This window comes from Hylobates moloch, unplaced genomic scaffold, assembly GCF_009828535.3.
Source record: "Hylobates moloch isolate HMO894 unplaced genomic scaffold, HMol_V3 SCAFFOLD_3, whole genome shotgun sequence".
In the NCBI taxonomy this organism is placed as follows: Eukaryota; Metazoa; Chordata; class Mammalia; order Primates; family Hylobatidae; genus Hylobates; species Hylobates moloch.
In genome coordinates this window covers 139176825-139199980 of record NW_026652278.1, presented here as the reverse complement: position 1 = coordinate 139199980, position 23156 = coordinate 139176825, and the positions used below count along the sequence as shown (strand labels likewise).

The 23156-nt window shown below is 39.8% G+C and overlaps 1 protein-coding gene across 4 annotated transcripts in view; it reads left to right on the top strand.

Annotated features, from left to right (window-relative positions):
* Nucleotides 1-23156, top strand: part of NR3C2 (nuclear receptor subfamily 3 group C member 2) — a 363758-nt gene that overhangs the window by 300586 nt on the left and 40016 nt on the right. For all 4 annotated transcript variants that reach the window (XM_032148091.2, XM_032148076.2, XM_032148085.2 and 1 more), the window contains one exon: nt 21080-21210. In XM_032148091.2, coding sequence (XP_032003982.1) covers nt 21080-21210 — 131 coding nt within the window. The remainder of the gene's footprint in view (nt 1-21079; nt 21211-23156) is intronic.

Sequence of the window (23156 nt, the reverse complement as noted above, 5' to 3'; positions counted from 1 at the left end):
CCTGCCTCAACCTCCTGAGTAGCTGGGACTACAGATGCCTGCCACCACACCCAGCTAATTTTTTGTATTTTTAGTAGAGACAGGGTTTCACCATGTTGGCCAGGCCGGTCTCGAGCTCCTGACCTCAAGTGATCCACCCACCTCAGCCTCCCAAAGTGCTGGGATTACAGGCATGAGCCACCACACCCAGCCGCAAAAATACACATAACTGGCGCTTGGTAACTGTTTTTGGTTTGTTAATGTGTGCTTTTTCTGGCACATGGGTCAGAATCCAATTTCCTGATGTGGATTGACCTTACAATGTTTTGGGGACTTAACATGTAAACTTAATGAAAAAGATTCAGTTTTGCAGACTTCTTTAAATTTTACTTCAAGAGTACTGCTGTATGTTAATATTCCATGTATGATATTTCTTGTAGCATTCTTGAGAAGTTTCCTAAGGAGTTAATGAAGCTGGGTAATTGCCAGGATAGTATGAAATTAAAGCAAAACAAATATGAGACTGCAAATGGAATGAACTGTTTAAGCTATATATTACTATATTGGGATCAGATAGAGTAGTAATGATGCAAGAAATACATCCAAGCTTTATTCTGGCTAACTAGAGGGAGCTATTTTTCATTTTTAATAAAAGTCAAAAACAGTTTAAGATCATGTATTATCTTCAAAAGGCTTAGTGTGGCTAATATTAGCATATTGCTTTTTACTTCAGTTAACATGCTCAAGGGCCTTGGTCTCTTCAGCTAAAAATATTCTTCTTTTCTATATAAAATAAAGTCCCTGGAGTAAATTTCTTTCTTTTTTTAACTTTTGTAGAGATGTGGTCTCACTGTGTTGCCCAGGCAGTGTAGTGGCACAACAGCTCACTGCAGCCTCAATCTCCTGGGCTCAGGCAATCCTCCTGCCTCAACCTCTCAAGTAGCTGGGACTATAGGCACGTGCCACCAAGCTGGCTAATTTCTTCGTATTTTTTAGAGACAGGGCTTCACTCTGTCACCTAGGCGGGAGTGCACTGGTGTGATCATAGCTCATCGCAACATCGAACTCCTGAGCTCAAGCAGCTCTCCACCTCGGGCTCCCAAGTAGCTGGGTTTACAGGTGTGAGACACCATGCCCAGCCTGGAGTAGATTTCTTTATTGAAAATTTGGTAAATGGAGAAAAATTATTTTTATGCAGTGATTCTATTCCAAGATAGGGCAGGCGGAAAGGAATGGGCCAGTCAACTCTAAAACAAAGGAGGGCTCCAGACTCCCCCCTTGACACAGGCCACAAGACCTAGAGATACTAGCTTTGCTGGCACTGCTCTGGATTGAAGAAGGGAAACACACTTGAATGTGTCTTGCCGTTTAAAGCATTTTATGAACTTCTGTCTTTAGACATTTCTAGAACTGAAACTGAACCACGTGATTATTTTTATTGTATCACATGAGAGATGATTTTGGTTTTATGATTTTCCCCTTTTCCACCCATGAACCCCAAGCTTATTTAATAGGGTCATGTGGGGGAGGGCTCTGAAAAGGTTGTTTAATTTTCCCTGGGTTCAGGCAGCTGACACTGTTCCGAAAGAAAGAAGTGGAGGATGAAGGGAAACAAACAAGAAGGTCATATTTGGAGACCCTCGGCCTCCTTATTAAAGCACACTGTGCACTTGGATCAGTGGAGCTGCAGCAGGAGTGTTGCCCGAGCCAACATACATACCTACAGGTGTGACAACCTTGTATAACATCATCATCACAGACATCATCTGTGCCGCTCTCCCTTGAAATAGACACCACTTCAACAGAAGCAGTGGAATTAGCAGTTTAGAACCTCCCCACTTCCTGTCCGCTGCAGCTGTATGTCAGTCTCCACTTACCTGGGCACTGCAGTGCAAAAGTAACTGATAATCAAGATAATTTAGAGGGAGATTTGAAGGATTCTGAGCTGATGCTGGAAGCTTATGGAAGGTGTCGTGCTAAATACTATCTCCAATACTCCATTTTATTTAATCCTCACAACTCTGTGAGGTAGGAATTTATTATCCTGCTTTTAAAGATGAGGAAACCAAAGCCCAAAGTTCTGAACACAGGTGTGTCTCTGTCCAATGCTCAGAGTTTTTCAGCTACAAAAGGCTTCTACCTTTACTATGGAATTTGGATTTTCAGGCAGTTACACACAGTATAGAGCTTTGGAGCCTAATGATGGTTTCAGACGTGATATGTATTTGAAACTCTTACCAATCATCATTGTCCGTATTGTACTGCAATAACACAATCCCTGAGTCTGGGTAATTTAAAGAACCAAGATTTATTTCTTACAGTTGTAGAGGCTGAGAAGCCTAAGATCAAGGGGCCCACATCTGGCAGGAACCTTCCTGCCGCATCATCTCATGGTAGAAGGCAGAAGGGCGAGAAAGAGAGAGAAAGAGAATGTGCATGAGCACAAACGGGGTTGAACCTTGCTTTTATAACATATCCTTTCTCAAGATAACCCACTCCTATCAGAACATGAATCCATCCATGAGGGCAGCATGACCTAGTCACCAGTTATTAGGCTCCATCTCTCAACACTGTTGCATTTGGGATTAAGTTTCTAACACATGTACTTTGGGGGACATATTCAAATCATAGCACTAATCATGTATCATCTTTCATTAAGAATTATCCTTTAAAATAAGTGAGATGGCTGGGCACCTTGGCTCACACCTGTAATCCCAAAACTTTAGGAGGCTGAGGTGGGCAGATCGCTTGAGCTCAGGAGTTCAAGACCAGCCTAGGGAACATGGCAAAACCTTGACTCTACAAAAAAATATAAAAATTAGCCAGGTGTGGTGGCATGTTTCTGTGGCCCCAGCTACTTAGGAGGCTAAGGTAGGAGGACCCACTTGAGCCCAGGGAAGTTGAGGCCACAGTGAGCCAAGATCGCAGCACTGCACTCCAGCCTGGACAACAGAGCAAGACCCTGTCTCAAAAAAATAAAATAGGTGAGAGAGACATACCCAATATATAAACAACACAAATGGGAAATAAAGTGTTCTTAGAAAAACTGGAACTTTGGTTCATATTTTAAATTATTTCTCCGTATCTGTTTTTCTTCCTTTCTGATATTGTGACAGTATTTAAGAGCTCAGTTGTGGAAGACCTAAGCCCAGTCCCTAACATTGTCGTTAATGAGCATCATGTTGTTGAATGAGTGAGCCTTCATTTCCCTTCTATAGAATGAGGGAATTAGCCCAGACCAGCAGTTTGTAAACAGTGTGTTCTCAGAACCCTTTTACACTCCCAAATCATTGAGAATCCTAATGAGCTTTTCTTTATGTAAGTTGTATCTATTGATATTTACCCATATTAGAAATTAAAACAACTTTTCTAAAATATTGATTTATCAATTTATTTTAAAAGAAACATAAAGCCATCACATATTATTATAAATAACATAAAACATGAACATTTTTATGAAAAATTACTTTTTTCAAAAAAAAGTGAGAAGAATGGCATTGTTTCGCCTATTTGCAAATTCCTTTAATCTGGCATTCTCTCTTCTGCTTCTTACATTTCGTCTGTTGTGATGGGTTGTTTTGGGGGAGGTATATGAAAAAAATTTAGCCTCATCCAGATACATAGTTGGAAAAAAGAGGATCTAACAGACTCCTTGAAAGGGTTTTGGGGACACCCTGGCATCCTCAGACCACACTTTGAGAACCGCTGGACTAGATGACCTTTAAAACCCAACCCAGACTCTAATTCCGCCTGGCTTTGGGGAAGCCTCACTCAAGGTCTGGATCTGTTTCCTCATTCAAGAAAGACTTAATCTATATATCAGATGCCGGAAAATCAAAGCTAGATAGAACATAGTCCCTGAAAGGGCTCATAGTCTAGTAGCAACATACTTACAGAGCCTACCACGTGCCATTTACTATACTTGACGCTTTTGTATGAATCATCTTATTTACAGACCAATTATATTTTAAAGCAGATATTATTGTCACTCTTTCATAAATGATGCAGCTGCCTTGGCAGAGAGAGATCCAATAAATTACCTAAGATCACAACACACTGAGAGATGGGCCTCAGGTCTGAGCCTAGGACTCCCCCCACGGTGCATGCTGTTTTTGTTATACTGCATTTCTCCTCTCTGCAGAATAATGGAGATGGAAGTGTCTTACAGGTCCCCTCTACTTTGCTATGGTTACGATTATATAGTGCTACTGTACCAGTGAGATAACTTATTCTCATAGCTTTGAGAATGTGTGGTTAGAATGTGTTCAAAAAAGAGGAAGAGTACAGTATTATAAATGAATATCCTAATCACTTCCCCTAAAGTGAGATTAAGTTCTCTTTATTTTTACTATTTAGCTAAAAGATCAGCATTTCACCAGTCAGTAGTAAACATTGAAACTATCTACACCATGGTGGCTACTGTACAGAATCAAAAGAAATGAAACATATAACTTCCATCCTCTAGAATTCTATAGTGTAGCTGGTGAGTTGCTGGACAAGTAAGACCTAAATGCATAAATATTGGCCCAACAAGGTGAAGACAAATGACAGGTGACAGGTGTTATGGATGGGCACTCGAGGAGTTTAAAAAGCAGGTGGCAGCTACTCAGGAGGCTGAGGCAGGAGAATCCCTTGAACCTTGGAGACAGAGGTTGCAGTGAGCCAAGATTGCACCATTGCACTCCTGCCTGGGCAGCAAGAGCGAAACTCCATCTCAGGGGAAAAAAAAAAAAAAAAAAAAAAAAAAAAGCAGGTGGTTCTTCTGGACTACAGTGGTCAAGGAAAGCTGCCAGGCAAAACTGTGCAGCTTGAAAGGCCATGTTGTCCTCCGAGAGGGTTAGAATTGGACGGGTATAGTGAAGCGGGTGGTACAATCCAGGCGTGAGACGCTGTACCTGAGCAGGAAAGGGGATGGGTCTCTGCAATCCAGAGTTGAAGCTGCCAAACCACAGGGCCCAAAGAACTGCAGGCTTAAGCTTCAGAGGGAGGGGGCTGTTTCTTTCCCCCTCTCCTTTTGTTCCCTCACCATTTCTGCTTCCCTTCCTTCTCTCCATGACTGGTCCCCCACTCTTTCTCCTCTCATTTTTCTGTTTCCGCTTGACCCTTTCTCTTTCCCTTCCTTTTGCTCTATAGCCCTTCCCTATCTCATGTAGAGTGAGTGGGACAATATCATTTTTTTTTATTATTATACTTTAGGTTTTAGGGTACATGTGCACAATTTGCAGGTTTGTTACATATGTATCCATGTGCCATGTTGTTTTGCTGCACCCATTAACTCGTCTCTCACCACTCCTATTCAACATAGTGCTGGAAGTTCTGGCCAGAGCAATCAGGCAGGAGAAGGAAATAAAGGGTATTCAATTAGGAAAAGAGGAAGTCAAATTGTCCCTGTTTGCAGATGACATGATTGTATATCTAGAAACCCCCATTGTCTCAGCCCAAAATCTCCTTAAGCTGATTAGCAACTTCAGCAAAGTTTCAGGATACAAAATCAATGTACAAAAATCACAAGCATTCTTGTACACCAATCACAGACAAACAGAGAGCCAAATCATGAGTGAACTCCCATTCACAATTGCTTCAAAGAGAATAAAATGCCTAGGACAATATCATTTTATATTGAATGAAAATGCTACATCCCATTGTCTTACCTTTGAAATGAGGCATGTTAAGGCTTTTACAGACTTTTCCAGAGAGAGAACACAGACTGGACAAAGTGTTTTGTTTTTTGTTTTTTTTTTTTTTTAAACTTCAGTATGAACTTCTGTGCTCTTTTCTTTGAGATGGTTGCTCTAAATTGAAAAGTTTTTTTTTTTGCAGCTCCACCAGTCTTGGTCTTAAAATCAGTGAAATTTCAGTTCCAGAAATTACTCAGAGGAATGACTTTTATTATTATTATTTTTCCCTAACTGCTTGTCTTAGTTTGTTTGTGCCACTGTTCGCAAAGTACCTGAGACTTAGTAATGTATAAATAATAGAAATTTATTTTCTTACACTCCTAGAGGCTGAGAAGTTCAAGTTGCAGGTGCCGGCAGGTTCAATGTGTGGTGAGGGCTGCCATCTCCTTCCAAGATGGCACCTTGTTGCTGCTTCTACCAGAGGAAAAGAACACCTTGTCCTCATGTGGCAGAAGGGACGGAAGGGCCAAACTCACCCCCCTCAACCCCTTTTATAAAGGCCCTAAGGCCATCCGTGAGGGCTCTGCTCTCACTACTTGATCTCCTCCTACAGGAGGTGATTATAGTGGGTGATCGAGAAGTGGAGCCTCCTACAGGCCTCACCTCTTACTAGCACATTGACAATTAAGTGACAATATATGAATTTTGAGGGACACACTCAAACCATACCACTGCTGTTCCTTTTCCTTGTTGCAGAAAACATTGCTGCCAAGTGGCTGCCCCTGCCCCCTTTCCTTCCCTCTCACATTCTGCCACCCTCCAGTTCTTTGTACAACGCATCACAGTGAGGGAGGGCTTGGATTGCGCTTGCCTTTCTCTCACAAGATTGCCAAGAGCCCAGTGCTTTACTCAAGAATCACAGGGAGGGTTGGGCATGGTGGCTCACACCTGTAATCCCAGCACTTTGGGAAGCCGAGGTGGGCGGATCACCTGAGGTCAGGAGTTCGAGACCAGCCTGGCCAATATAGGGAAACCCCATCTCTACTGAAAAAAAAATACAAAAATTAGCCGGGCAAGGTGGCACACACCTGTAATCCCAGCTACTTAGAAGGCTGAGGCAGGAGAATCGCTTGAACCCGGGAGGCACAGGTTGCAGTGAGCCGAGATTGTGCCACTGCACTCCAGCCTGGGCGATAGAGCGAGACTCTCTCTAAAAAAAAAAAAAAAAAAGAATCACAGGGAGCTAACACTTTTAAGGTGTTGTCCTTAACACTCACTGCTTCTAAGCAATGAACACAAAAAACCAACAAATCAATTATCATTAAAGAGAAACTGTACCACTGCTTAGTTCTGATTAGAGGAAGTTCACAGAATTTCGAAGTAGAGGAGAAGATTAGGAAATGTCACTTTTACCCCTCATCTATCTTGAAAAGGAATTTCATACAAGTGGATTAAAAGGATAAGAAATATTTAGGCTATACATTGAATAATCATTGTATTCATGCCATTTTGTGTGCATGTATAGTGTGTGTTTCAGTGTTGATGTTTTGTGGGAAATGAATGTCACTGGTGGTACAGTGGCCTGGTAGTGTTACACTTATTTCACCCAGTAATGAATGATGCAGTTGTTCATAATGTCCTGAACAAAATCTGCTTTGTGACAGATGTTTAGAATCAGTAATAAGAAAGGACACGTGGCTAATCTCTAATAAATTAATTGAGTTGGACATCACCCTGCTTTTCTATTCAGGCAGATGATGTATCAGCTTTTAGATGATTCCAATAGAAGAAACTACCTTTCCTACAGAATTGTGGCATCCAAAAATGTTTTCTAGGGTATAATTTGATTAATGAATTTAATAGTGTCTATGATAACAGAGTCTCTGGAGCTTTAGCTGTTTTCTTCTTCCAAAGTAAGAAGATAGAAAGCAAGCGTGCTCACTTTATGCGATCATAGATTTCAAGATAGAAAAAGGAATCGGTGATCCTATAAAGTGAGCACACCTGCTTTCTACCTTCCTCGTCCCCACCCCAACACATTCACACACTGCAAAATCACATCTGCCCATGTGAGCCACTCTCTGCTGTCGCCTTGGAGGCACAATTGTGCACCCAGATTTTATCAGAGTAAACGTCCTTCTCTACACCATCCTGTGCCAGCTTCTGGTTACTGGAGTAATGCGACTTTTGCTTTAGGAAGAATATGACTCCAAGAATATGACCCCATGAGTTGTTGGTTAATACAAATCTTTTATTGTAGTAGGAAAAAGTAATTTCCTGTCACCCTTTACCCAAACAATAGTCTGGTAACGTTTCTAAATTGGCATTTAACTATTGAATTTCAAGAATGTGAACAAAGTTATCAAGTAAAGGAATCCTACCTTTTTACAGCCCCATTTTATAAGTGAGGAAACGATAGTCATTTATTGAAAGTAAGCAGTATCTTTATGTTTATACCCAAAATGTCCCTGTATGAAGCACTAATAGTTCACCAAAGGTTTTCTGTCTTCTGTTTAACCATCTGAGATCTGCATACCATTAAATTTTCAGAAATTTTGTATTAAAACCTATAGCCTAGCCTACAAATATGAGGCTTGATAGTGAAAAAAATACTTCACTAGAGAATTTTTTTTTTTTTTTTTGAGACAGGTTCTTACTCCTGTCGTCCAGGCTGAAGTGCAGTGGCCCTATCATGGCTCACCGCGTCCTCGACTTCCTGGGCTCAGGTGATCCTCTCATCTCAGCCTCCCAAGTAGCTGGGACTATAAGGACCCACACCCTACTAATTTTTACATTATTAGTAGAGACAGGGTCCTACTATGTTGCCCAGGCTGGTCTTGAACCCCTGGACTCAAGTGATCTGTCTGCCTCAGCCTCCCAAAGTGCTGGGATTACAGGCATGAGCCACCGCGCCTGGCATTGAGAGTGTTGTTGTTCTGTATTCTTTCTATGGATGTAGCAACTCTGGCAACAAGTCTTAACATAGCATTTATTAAGTGATCATGAGTCTCCAAGCTTGCTGTTGGGTGTTTTAACCTTAATACAGCAGTTAGAAGACCAGAATCTGAGACCAGACAGCCTGGATTCAAATCCTAGAATGCTGTTTTCAGCATTTCCAAAAAATTTCTTGGAATAAGCAAATCATTATAGTCTAGTCGACACTTAGAGCCTGTTCTTCTGTCAAAGCCATATATAAACTGTCTTAGCAAAGCCTGGAATTTAAAAATTTAGTTTACTAAATCCTAAAATATCCAACGATATTTGGTACTACCAGAATGGCTTCTGGTAGTAGGCTCTTCTAGTAAGAATTGAGTGCCAGGCGCATTCATGGATTTCCCTGTACTCCTAGTCTCTGTATAGATAATGTCCAGTAAACTATTGTTCCTTTTTAATCTCCTACCGTTTGCTCTTTGTCTTTCTTACTTTAGTGTGTGGGGTCTAGACACATATCTCAGAGACAGATGTGCCTCACATGATACAATAAGCAGTCCTGAAAAGTTGCTTAGAAATCACTTTTTTAAATGAATTGTATTGGTACTGGCCTGCCTGGGGAAATTCACAGTTCAGCGAATACTAAGATTAAACCTTTGGTCAAGCAAAACATTTTTGTAATGTGATTTATCACAGATACCCCCAATTTTAACTTTCTCTGAAATCTGAATTTTACAGTGTAATGGCTACACGTTTTCTTTCCTGCACTAAAGACATATATCCTTGTACCCTGAAGAAACTGCTGACTATATGTTATTTTAAAATCTATTGTATAAAGGAATGTTTTTAAGAATACTATATGTAGGATTTATGGTTTAAAAAACTTTTTTCCAGACTTTTAGGACTACCAGTGGTAAATTACAGTTGCCATATAACAAGGCCCCTTCTAGATTTTTAGATTGTCACGTGTTATTCTGATCTGTGTAGCATGCATTAAAGTCAGTGGATATTTGATGTTGAAGTCCAAGGGCAGTTATATGAAAACATATCTCTTCTGGAACATCAACTAAGGTGATAAAATACTGAATTAGCTTTTAACTATTACTAGAATTGACCATGCAAAATTAAGAGAGAATGAATGAATGTTGTGGAGACCAATGGGACATTAGTCTCTCTAACACATTAGTCCAGTAAGGCAGACCACAATAGCATTCTCAGGTGATTTCCAGACCTTATGGCCGAGTTCTACCCTGGTTATAAATAAACTCTGCAAGTACTATAAAAATGAACAGGTGTCAGAACTGCAGCTAGCAAAATGGTCCTTCTACAGATATATCTTGTTTGTCAGTTAAGGAAAAATTAATAGGACTATGAAAAAAATTAAAAACAGTAAACTGGAATAATTTGAATGTTCAAATTGGGGTCATTTTTATTCTAATTGAGGTTTGAAAGAAAAAACCTGTTTTTCTGCATGCTGTTTTTAGGAATATAATAAGCCTGAGACATGGACCATCTGTTATACTGACCATGTAACAAGATGTTAGATTTATTTAGACATGATGCGGTTTGCAGTATCAGATATAAGGTCTGGTCTTTCAGGTCAGCTGTGATGATATGTGTGCATCACACCAGTCAAGTTATTTAACTCTCTGTTGTAAGATTGACACTATTGCTGCCTACATTCTGACAATGTAATACACACATATTCCTAGAGGCAGTTTACTGAAGTAATAAATAGTATGTTAACATACATGTTTGGTCGGGCGCCGTGGCTCACGCCTGTAATCCCAGCACTTTGGGAGGCCGAGGCGGGCGGATCACGAGGTCAGGAGATCAAGACCATCCTAGCTAACACAGTGCAACCCCGTCTCTACTAAAAATACAAAAAAATTAGCCGGGCGTTGTGGCAGGTGCCTGTAGTCCCACTACTTGAGAGGCTGAGGCAGGAGAATGGCGTGAACCCAGGAGGCAGAGTTTGCAGTGAAGAACGACACTCCAGCTGGCACAGCAAAACAAGTTCTTGCCTCAAAAAAAAAAAAAAAAAAAAAAAAACCATGTTCATTGAGAGCCTCCTCTTGAGATTCCAGAGACTTCAACCCTGATTGAGCCAAACAAAACAACCTTTGTTTTGTTTTGTTTATATCTAAAAGAAAAGAACAGCTGAAAGTCTATGAAATCTGTTGATTTACCTGTTCCTGTTTGTTGCCAGATACTTATTTATCACTCACATAATTGTTGACCTATGCACCATACAAAAATCAGTCATAGAAAGATATGCACCCCACTATCCAGAAGAGTACACAGACCTTCAGAATGATGAGAGCTATGTAGAGCTTAATCCAGGGGCTAACGTGAAATATTTCAAAGGCTTCTTTTTATATTCCTTCTTAAATAAAGTGATGTCTTACATACCTAAAAGGTATTTAGTTGACAAGGTACAGTTCAGTGCAGTATTACCAAAGGATCTTACATTTTAAAATGTCATTGTACTTTTCATAGGTTCCCATAGGTGGAAGAGTTGGGAACCTTTTGTGCTTTGGCATTTATAAAATCGACTGATGTGAAAGGATTTACATTTATTAAATGTGAGTTCGTGGAAAGAGAAAAGAGTTATAAAGTTAGTTCTATTTTCCTTCCCCTTTAGGGTACCAAAACTATATCAGAAAGGTCTTTGAGGAACTGTTTCTGAGTGACTTTTTGAAATCATAGTTTATTAAAGAATTTTTTACCCCACATGCTTTCCAAAAGCATTGAGCGTAGCTTGCAATAAAAACACAGATACAGTAAAACTAAAAACTATTTAAGACACAAAAAGGCAAAAAGCAAGTAGCTAAAACAGAGAGTAAGACAGATATTTTGTATATTATAAAAGAAGAAAGAATGAATCACCTGAATGCTAACAGAAGTTGCATTATTAAACACAAATATTAGTTTCTTAATCGATCTCAAAGTATAGGCTGGGTGTGGTGGCTTACACCTGTAATCTCAGCACTTTGGGAGGCAAACGGGGGGCAGATCACCTGAGGTCAGGAGTTCAAGATCAGCCTGGCCAACATGGGGAAACCCCATCTCTCCTAAAAGTACAAAAATTAGCCAGGCATGGTGGCACGCACCTGTAATCCCAGCTACTTGGGAGGCTGAGGCAGGAGAATCGCTTGAACCAGGGAGGCGAACGTTGCAGTGAGCCGAGATCGTGCCACTGCACTCTAGCCTGGGTGACAGAGTGAGACTCCATCAAAAATAAATAAATAAAGTTATAATAGGTAGGATTATGGGTTGTAGAGATTCTTGTTTTTCTAATTTTCAAAACATATTTTAGTTGTGATAAAAAAAAACACATAACAAAATTTGCCTTCTAACCCTTTTTATGTATACAGTTCAGTAGTAGTATTACATTGTTGTGCAGCCAGTCTCCAGAACTTTTTCATCTTGCAAAACTAAAACTGTACTCACTAAACTAATTCTGCATTCCCACCTGCCCCCAGCCCCTGGTAACCACCGTTTTACTTACTGTTTCTATGAGTGTGACTACTTTAGATAGCTCATATAAGTGAAATCATGCAGTATTTGTCTTTTTCTGACAGGCATATTCCATTTAGCATAATATGAAGGTTCATCCATGGTGTAGCATATGTCAGAATTTCCTTTTTTAAGACTCAGTAATATCCCATTGTATACATATACCACATGTTTATCCATTTATCTGTCAGTGAACACTTGGGTTGCTTCTATCTTTTGCCTATTGTGAATAATGCTGCTATGAACAACAAATATCCCCTTGATGGCCTGCTTTCACTTCCTGCAGGGATTCATTAAGTAGAAGTTAGCATTAAGAAAGAAGCTTTTTCCAGGCCTAAAGTTCAAGGCCCATGTATCACATGAGTCTTAATAACAATGATGAATAAAAAAAAATGGAAGTCATCTTCAGAAGCCATCTTGCAAAGATGAAGTTTTTCTGCAAAGGGCTATTTCTTGGCAGAGTTCAGTGGAGGAATAATGTTAAATAATGTCTGCAAAATGCACTGCTTTGGAGGCCTGCCTATGTGACTTCCTAGTGGTCTAGCCGAATTTCAGGGGTAACACCTTGGGAGACCATTAAGGAGTTGAGTGGTAAGCATGCACCTAAAACTAGCCACCTCAAAGGTGAACTCAACTGAGCCCTTGACAAGATCAAGGCAACCTCAGAATAGAGGTTGCTGATGAAAACCTGGAATGGGTGGGAAGTTCAAACCATCCCACAGATTTAGACACTGGAAGATGGAAGAGCCTCACTTCTGTTCTCACTGTGGTGGACGGCCACCACATGAAGTGTCCGTGAAGGTGTTTAGACTCATACTTAGAGCTCCCGAGTTCTACAGGCGTTCATAGCCTGGAATGCTTTGTAGTTTGGGCTTATCAAATATCTACTTCTGTCAAAGTACAACATGAATATGATTCTATGATTACATTTAATTTGGGGCAATAATTTCTCAAATCAACTACTTCTAGAAGGACTTCCAGATACCTGAATGGTAAGCCAGTACCTGCAAAACAAGAGTGTTCCTTCTGACAGCCATTGGCTGATAGGTTCAATGGACTAGTCTCATAATGTGAAATAGGGCAACACGGTTGACATAATGATGGTAAGATAGCATGGGTGGGTCCTGTAGATAAAACAGTTGTTCAGATTGTTTAGGTGCTCAGTTAAAAGCAGGCAGCCAGTACCCAAGTCATTTAAATTTTGAAAGCCCTACCCACACTCGAATTTTAATGGGCTTTTTCTAATTTCCACTATTCTTACATGAATTAAACCCCATTTCTAACCCCAAATTCTCTCCAAAGCAAGGAAAAAATATTGTCTAACTCTCATTATTCACTTTAGTCCCAAGTGAATCAGATTCGGAGAAGTTAGATAATTTTAACTTAATGTTTTAAAACTATTTCCAAATGATCATATTATTTTAGTTTAGTATAATGGATGTTCTAAGAGAAAACCAGATGAAGTTATAGCTACAAATAAAATTGGCTTCCTCATTAGAGAAAATTTCAAGTTTACAAAACTATTAAAGTGTTTTTTAAAAAATATTTTAGAACTATTGTCATTGATTTTAACCCAACCTCTGGAGTGGGTCTCTAGACCCACTTTGGCTGCTGTGTTCATTTATCCAGAAGTGAAGTTTTTATTCTGTTCCTGCAAATAAGAAGATATTTAGAAATGGCTGACATGTGCAAGTATATTAGTACTCACGGTTCTTAAGTAGAGACTAGCAGCCGTTAGTTACTCAGGTCTGATGTTCACTATACGGCTGTTTTCTACATCAGTAATCTGTTACCACATTTGTATTAGTCCACTGTTCAAGGGTGACTTTTGGTCATGGATTTACTTTTGTTTTACAGAAGCATTATACGAGCTTGCTTCTCTTTCCCAAAGTAGTCAGTATATTTTTACATTATTCTATTCAAAATGAGGTAAAATTATAACATGAATAAAAGCACATAGCAAAGACTATATTCTGTGAAGTGATATTGCAAAATTAATACCAATATTATGCCAAAAGATTGTCCTTGTTTCAACTTCTTTGGATGTACATTTCTATACATTTAATTTAATTGTGCAGAAAAATGCACAATTGCACAAAAAATTGTGCAAAAATGATGTGATATAAAATGCATTTTCAAGATGGCCTATTTTCTTGAAATTTCAAGCTATATTGAGTGCTCAGTACTCTTCATTTACAGAATTCGATTTCATGCAATGGAAACAGCAATGGAATTTGAAAACACAAAATGTTACCACATAATGGGGAGCAAAGTATAAACAAATGAGTGACCGTAATAACAAAACATTGGAGGTACTGAATAGAGTTGTATGACTCTGGAAAAAAGAGCCAAAAATGATTACTCAGGTTGGCACACAGAGAAAGGAAAGGGCATGAGTTTTGAAGTAAAAAACCTGGGTTTGGATCCTGGCTTCACATGTACCTAAAATTCCTTATCATAAATGTGACAATAATTCCTCACAGGGCATTGTGAGATTTAGCAACAAGAAATTTAGCTCTGGTGTGTGGTGGGTAATCCATAAATGATAGCTATGGAGACTGTAGAGGTCATTTGGTTAATACCTCACAGAGTTAAAAAGAGACGCTGTTCATACTGAAGTGGCAAAAAAAGGCTTTCTTTAGGTGTGTTGTCACACATTAACATTCTAATCTGTTTTCAAGTGGAATCTGAGGTCTCTCTTTAATCTGTGTGTGGATGTTCTGTTAACACATCTGATAACAGAAACACCCTGACATGGAGGTGTTTCGTTCTCATGTTCTACTCTAGGCAAGTTATTTCTACCTTCTGAAAATCTACATTATCTCTGGTTTTTCCCTAGATTTACCATCTTCTATATAGCAATAATTTAAAATGATAACATAATGCTGTATTCCTGAAAACTTATTTTAAGACTTTGACTCCTTCTTGGTTTGTTTCAACCAAATGATCATGGGTCTCTTAAGAAGCATTGTATTCTCTCCATGATTTCCAAATAAAGCTAATATGTGTGAAGTATAATTTAAGAGCTTCCATATAATTAGTTCATACATGCCTGCAAGATTGGAATTATTATTAGCATTCCAATTTTATATGTGATAAGCCTGAGATCTCAGATGCTACATGATCACAAAGGTACCAGATCACATGCTACCAGATCACAAAGCCAGCAGGTTGAAAGGCTGATGGGCTGTGCCCCTCTAGGACTTGCTGGGGCAAAGCCAGGGATGCCCCCTTAAGGAATCAAATGCATATGAGCGCACTTTTCAAACTGCACAGTATGAAATGCATGTTGTGTTATGCTCCACAGACATCCTGATTTTCCAATTTGCTTTACCCATATCACAATCTAAATCAGTCTCTCTCTCTCTCAAAAATTTTGTAGAACTTCATAAATGCAATATCTAATTTTGTGGCCCCTTGATAATCTTACTTTTTATAAATTGCCAGTATTACTTTTCCTTAATCATCATCATCATATGCAAATCTGTATGTTTTCATAGCCTTTAACTGTTTTCTTTTTTCCTTTCCTTCTGTCTATCATTCATTCCTGAGAAATATTAGCAAAGATTGACACATAGCACTTGTTTATCATATTCTTTTTGACATTTACAAAAATTAGACATGGATCCTGTCTTTAAGAAGTTTGCAGTTACCAATCAAAATGATGGAACTAAACTGAGCTTTTTAAATTTTTTTATTTTTTTGGCTCTAAACACACAGAAATTCTGCATTTAAAAAAAAAGTCTTAAATATATAGCCAAGCTCAAAAGAAATGTTTCTAAAAGGCGCAAAACTAGGAAATTCATAGGCAGGGTGCTTTAAAGCAGAACTAATGCCACAGATGGCCTACTGACTATTGAATGCAGATATGTGCTTGAGGAGTGGATATTAGAACACAAACAGGGAAAGGTGACAGGAAGCTAGATTCCAACAAGGCCAGCACCTGAAATAGAGCTCCCTGCATAAATCTAGGGCTTGGCAAAGATTTTGCTGTCTACTAACAAGGACAATAAAACTAAACCAACGAGCCAGCATGGCAAGGAAGCTGAAAGAAATAAGAAACACAAACCTGTACCACATCAAGTGTGGAGTCTAAATTTAAACTACATGAGCCTTGCAAAAAGTGTTTAAGCTGAGAAATTAGCATAAAAACTGCTCCAGAACAAGTAAAATGCTTATACCCATGGCAGTCGCAAATGCTACAACTCTGTAGAGTCCCATCCACAAGCCAGAACCCATGGGATTCACCTAGAAGACAATACATGCCAAAACAATACATGTTAGATATGCATATTAGCACCCCCCAAATTTGAATAAAACATCTGAAAGAAACTATAAAATAAACGTTTAAATATCTAGATATGTAAAGGAGAGATACCTATGGAAAAGAACAGAAATGTTTGAGAGAGAATTGAATAGAGCATTTCTCAGCTCCTCAACATGAAAAATACTGCCATTAAAATTAAAACACTGTAGATATTAAACGGTAGATTATATGGAAAATAGATCTGAGAAAATCACCTAGGAATGCAGTACAGAGAGATAAAAAGCGAGAAAATATGAAAGAGGCTAATGTGGGAGACATGAGGAGAAGGTCCAACATACTGCTAAATGGAGTTTAAACAGGAAGAATAACAGGAACAGGATGGGGTGATATTTGAAGCGACAATGGCTAAAAACATTTTAGAACTGAAGGAATACTTACATATACAAGTTAAATAAGGACATTGAGTCCTGAACAGGAGAAATAAAAGTTAGTCTGCACCTCGGTACATCATAATGAAACTGCAGGCATCATATAAATAGAGAAAAATTTTTAAAGCTACCAAAGAGAAAAATGCAGGCTACCTTCAGGAAAATGACAATTAGACTAACAGGAAATTTCCCGAAAGCAACAATTAAGGCCCAGGTATAGTTGAATACTATCTGCAAAGTACTGTGGTAAATCACCTGTCAAGCTAGAAATCCATAGCTTTTTAAACTATCATCCGGGAATGAAGATAAAATAAAGACATTTTCAGACAAATTGAGACCAAAAGACATGAGACATTAACTTTTGTTTTGTTTTGTTTTGGGATGGAGTCTTGCTCTGTCACCCAGGCTAGAGTGCAATGGCAGATTTTGGCTCACTATTACCTCCGCCTCCCAGTTCAAGTGATTCTTCCACCTCAGCCTCCTGAGTAGCTGGGATTACAGGCACCCGCCATCATACCCAACTAGTTTTTGTATTTTTGTACAGATGGGGTTTCACCATGTTGGCCAGGCTGGTCTTGAACACCTGACCTCAGGTGATCTGCCTGCCTTGGCCTCCCAAAGTGCTAGGATTACAAGCATGAGCCACTGCACCCAGCCCCTGAACATTTATCAACTAATCACTGCTGAAAGAATTACTAAAATACATTCTTCAATAAGTAAGAAACTGAACTCAGGAGTAAAGTGCAAGAAGTGATGGTGATCAGAGAAACACTGGGGAGATCTAAGCAGACCTGGAGTGTGTGTGTATGAGAGAAACTAGATTTAACAATGATGACTTAAGGTGTAAAAACAGCATGTATAGCTTCTAAATCCAGTAGAGCCGTAGCAGAGAGGGGATATCAGGGGAACCCGCCCCCAGTTTTCAATGTAGGTTCTTTCTATTTTCCATAAGTGTTGGCTGGCTGAGAAATAAAAAGAGACAGTATGAAGAGGAATTTTATAGCTGGGCCACCGGGGGTGACATCACATATTGGTAGGACCATGATGCCCACCTGAGCCTCAAAACCAGCAAGTTTTATTAAGGGTTTCAAAAGGGGAGGGGGTGTAAGAACAGGGAGTAGATAACAAAGATCACATGCTTCAAAGGGCAAAAAGCAGAACTACTAATAAGGGTCTAAACAAAGATCACATGCTTCTGAGGGAACAGGACAAAGGGCAAAAGCAGAACTACTGATAAGGGTCCAACAAAATCACAAGGCAAAGGGCAAAAGCAGAACTACTGTTCAGGGTCTATGTTCAGCGGTGCATGTATTGTCTTGATGAACATCTTAAACAACAGAAAACAGGGTTCGAGAGCAGAGAACCAGTCTGACCACAGATTTACCAGGGCAGAGTTTTTCCCCACCCTAGTAAGCCTGAGGGTACTGCAGGAGACCAGGGCGTATCTCAGTCCTTATCTCAACTGCATAAGACATACATTCCCAGAACGGCCATTTATAGACCTCCCCCCAGGAATGCATTCCTTCCCCAGGGTATTAATATTAATATTCCTTGCTAGGAAAAGAACTTAGCGATATCTTTCCTACTTGCACGTCCGTTTATAGGCTCTCTGCAAGAAGAAAAATATGGCTTTTTGCCCAACACCGCAGGCAGTCAGACCTTATGGTTGTCTTCCCTTGTTCCCTAAAAATTGCTGTTATTCTGTTCTTTTTCAAGGTGCACTGATTTCATATTGTTCAAACACATGTTTTACAATCAATTTATACAGTTAACACAATTATCACAGTGGTCCTGAGGTGACATAGATCCTCAGCTTACGAAGATAACAGGATTAAGAGATGAAAGACAGGTTTAAGAAATTATAAAAGTATTGTTTGGGAACTGATAAATGTCCATATTAAAATGCAATCTTCACAATTTATGTTCCTCTGCCGCGGCTCCAGCTGGTCCCTCCATTCAGGGTCCCTGACTTCCCACAGCAGGGGGCTAAAAAGCTAGATCAATCCAATGAAAGGAAGAGAAGGAGAAAGAAGGGAAAGAGGAAGGAAAGTAAGTTAAAATGGTAGAGAACATCCAAACTTGTCAGTAATCATGATAACTAAAAATAGATTAAACTGAGTTATTACAATACAGAGACTCTCAGATTTCTTAATCCAGCCTTTTGTGTTTAGAAGATATGTGTGAAATATAATTACGTGGGAAGTTTGAAACAAAGCGATCAAAAGAAAGGTGGACAGCACACCTGGCAAGTTCTAAAGAGAGCAAGAAAAAGAGGCAGAGAGAAAGAAAAACAATGTGAAGATCAGACATTTTTAAGGCAAAAATTTATTAGGAATAAAAATGGTGTTACTCAGTGCGAGAAGGAAAAAATGGGTAAAATTGGTAAAGATATGAAGAGTCAAATCACCAAAGAAGACACCCAAATGATGAGTAAACATTTGAAAACAATGCTGAACCTACTGGTAATGATGGAAATGGAAATAAAAGCAACTATGTACTATCCATTCAACCTCCCATCAAATGGAAAAAAAATGAAATTGGATAATGGCAAGCATTGGTGGGGATATGGAGTAAGGGCACGCTCATGCTCTGCTGGTTGGAATGAAAGCAGGTGACATGTGCAAATCTATGACTCAGAAGTTCTGTTTTCATTCTGTATCCTATAGAAATGACAAGGATATTCCTTGGGCATCATTTGTGATAGCAATAAAGAGCAAACAACCCAAGTGTCCATCAGTAGTTGAATGGATAAGTAAATTGCTATACATTCAAACAAATGAAGCTCGAAGCAGTTAAAATGAATTAACTTAGTTACCTGTATCAAAATAGATACATCTCAAAGTTACTGTTGAATAAAAATAAGTTGCAGAAGGATGTGCATATCTAATTTCAAATTTACATAAAACAAAGCAGTACTGTATGCTGTTTTTGTAGATACATACATGTGTAGTGAAACAGACACATCTGAGAGGAAATGATAGTCACCCAGACTGGGTGGTTCTCTTCTTGAAAGAGGAAGAGATGGATGGGATCGGGGAAGAAGGCAGAGTAGGCGTTAACTCTGCCATGTTTAATTTTTAAAAATCTGATGCACATATGGCAAAAATAGTAGCATTTGTTTACACTGTTAATTCTAGATGGTAGATCTGGAAGCTCCTGCTATTAGCATGTGTGTGTTTAAAATATTTCCTCAATTTAAAATGGCTTCTAGCTTACTGGGGGAGAGGAAAGACATACAGTAATGCAGAGAATATGTGCTGTGTTTCATTATGGGTTCCTTATAATTGGCATTCGGAGTTGAGATGCAAGAGATTTCTGCCAATTGAAGGGAGCCCCAGAATCCATCCTGGAAGAGAGATCCCCACATTGCTTTCCTGCAGAGGCTGCCTGCTTTCAGTCACCCTTTAATGGATCCACTATCCAGACCTCGTAGTCTGTTTCTTTGGCCTTTGGCAAGTCCTTTCCCATTTTTCACCAATAGTGTCTCTTTCACTTTTTATGGTCTGGTCACCATGAATCAGTAGTTATCCAGGGCCTTACAAAATGTTTATTACTTTGAGGAAAAACATCTAAAAAAATAGTGATGCCTTGCTTACTTCTCAAGCAAAGAAAAAATAATGACTTCTGTTTTTAGATAACATGGATTTTTATGGAAGCATTTGGATAGTGGTGTGAGGGTATTGTTTGGCTGTGTGTGTGGAAGTATTTGTATATGTTCTGCCAAACTCCCTTGTCATTTTTCTCTTTATCAGAGAGATTCCATTTGACGTTCTCACCTTTTAAAGTATTTTTTAATTTCCCTTTTAAAACATGTTGCTGTAAATAGTTAATAACATGTTCCATGACCTCTGTAAGGAAGGCCCATGGAGAAATAAGATTGGTGATCCCTGTCCTATGTTTGTAGCATCTAGCCCAGTCCTTTCCTATAAGTGCTGGATATCTGTGGCTGAAAAGGAACAAGAGTCTGTGGGCTTTGCCCCAGATCACAGCAGCTTCTCTGCTTTGTGGATGGTCTCACTATAACACACTAAAATCCTCATCAGTCAGTATTACTCTTGACATAAAATGAAATCATGGTATACTTTGAAAGGGTTGGTTTCAGTGCTTCTGACACATTCTCACAGGGTACAAGTAAACGGCCCAGCAGTATTGGTCTAGAAGCAATTTACCAATCACTATGAAAAGCATCTAACTTGTCTTTAAAATACACATCTGCTCCATGTTGAAGCCAAAAGGAGAATTCTGACTCAGATCTCTTATTAAGCTGCCTCAGGCTGCCAGTCTGGGTTTGATAATGAATCTTGCATTCTCAGACATTTTCTTCTTTTCCTTTGCAGAGAGAAGATGCATCAGTCTGCCATGTATGAACTATGCCAGGGGATGCACCAAATCAGCCTTCAGTTCGTTCGACTGCAGCTCACCTTTGAAGAATACACCATCATGAAAGTTTTGCTGCTACTAAGCACAAGTAAATTGATGCCCATCCTGGCAGTTTCTTTTTTTTTTTTTTTTTTTTTTTTTTTTTTTTTCTTTTTTTTTTTTTTTTTTTTTTTTTTTTGAGATGGAGTCTCGCACTGTCGCCCAGGCTGGAGTGCAGTGGCGCAATCTCGGCTCACTGCAAGCTCCGCCTCCCGGGTTCACGCCATTCTCCTGCCTCAGCCTCTCCGAGTAGCTGGGACTACAGGCGCCCGCCACCACGCCCGGCTAATTTTTTGTATTTTTAGTAGAGACGGCGTTTCACCGTGGTCTCGATCTCCTGACCTCGTGATCCGCCCGCCTCGGCCTCCCAAAGTGCTGGGATTACAAGCGTGAGCCACTGCGCCCGGCCGCCTGGCACTGTTTCAATATTACCAGATCATCTTCCCCATAGGGCAGTAGCCTATTTATGGTATTCAGGTAGTTGATACCAAAAACAAAAACAAACCAAACAGAAACATTGAAGAAATGGGAGGAAGGCTTTGACCTTTGATGAACTAAGTTACTTGCAAAGTATGAAGCTTTGGGCATGTGAAAGAGCATATCCCGACATTCCTTCATCCATGCAACCACTCAGTGTTTATAAAGTGTCTGTTATGTGTATGGTAGGATTGGGCAATTCAGGAAACACAAGGGTTAATAAAGCACAGTCTTTATCCTCATGGAGTTTATACTCTAAGAAAAGTTTAAAGATTTTTTTTTTTTTGAGATGAAGTCTTGCTCTGTTGCCCAGGCCAGAGTGCAGTGGCATGATCTTGGCTCACTGCAACCTCCACCTCCCAGGTTCAAGCGATTCTCCTGTCTTGGTCTCCCGAGTAGCTGAGATTACAGGCATGCACCACCATGCCCAGCTAAGTTTTGTATTTTTAGTAGAGATGGGCTTTCACCATGTTGGCCAGGCTGGTCTCGAACTCCTGACCTCCGGTGATCCACCAGCCTCAATGTCCCAAAGTGCTGAGATTATAGGCATGAGCCACCGCGCCTGGCCAAAGATATCTTTAATACATATGGAAAGTAATTATTTACTATGATAGAGGTAAGGAATGTAATGGTGGTTCAAACAAGGGAAGAGCACATTCAGTTCTAGGGATCTGGGAGGGACATGTGATGCAGCTGGATCTTGGAGGGTTTTGCAAGGGTCGTAGGTTGGATAGAAGGTGTGAGATGGCATTGCCATGAGCATCAGTATGAATGAGTGTGGACCTGTGGGGAAGTCTATATAGGCAGTAACAACACTTAGCGGGAAGGGGTTGTTTTGCCTTCCAATTCTTTATTTTATTTATGTACTCATTTATTTTTTAAAGGTGCATCAAGTTATGTTGGGTGGAGGAGTTGTGGGTAATAAGATTGGGGTGTGGATTAGACCAAAATATTCAATGTCCATTGAAGAAATCTGAACTTCCTTAGGTGGGCAGAAGAGGGCAATGCTGAAGGCTTTTGAGCAGTGGGATGACAGGATCAAAGCTGTATTGTATGGCTTTATAAGGGTCTCTCTGGCGGAATAGATTCAAGAGGAGAGAGACAGGATGGGAGAGAGGCAGAGACAGAGAACTTAGCCCAACTGGAAGCACAGAGACCTGCTGGGAGCCTGTGGAAATAATGGGGGGCATTACCATGACGGGTAGCATGATAGACAGGAGCAAGTGGAGTCCAGAAACATTGTAGAGTTGGCCTTGGCAGCTGCCTAGGAAGGGAAATGAAAGTGCTGTGGGTCAGAGTGACACAAGTTTTGAGCACAGAGAAATGACTAGCCACGGTAGTGATGCCATTAATAGGAATATGTTAACATCAGGACTTGGAGCAGATTGTGTGGAGTGTAAAATGGGTTCTGTTTTGGATAGGTTAATTTTTTGATACCAACTCTGTGTCTTGATAGAAACAGCCAAAAGATGGGAAGAACTGGGGACTGGGACTGTGAAGACAGGTTTGAGCATGGAG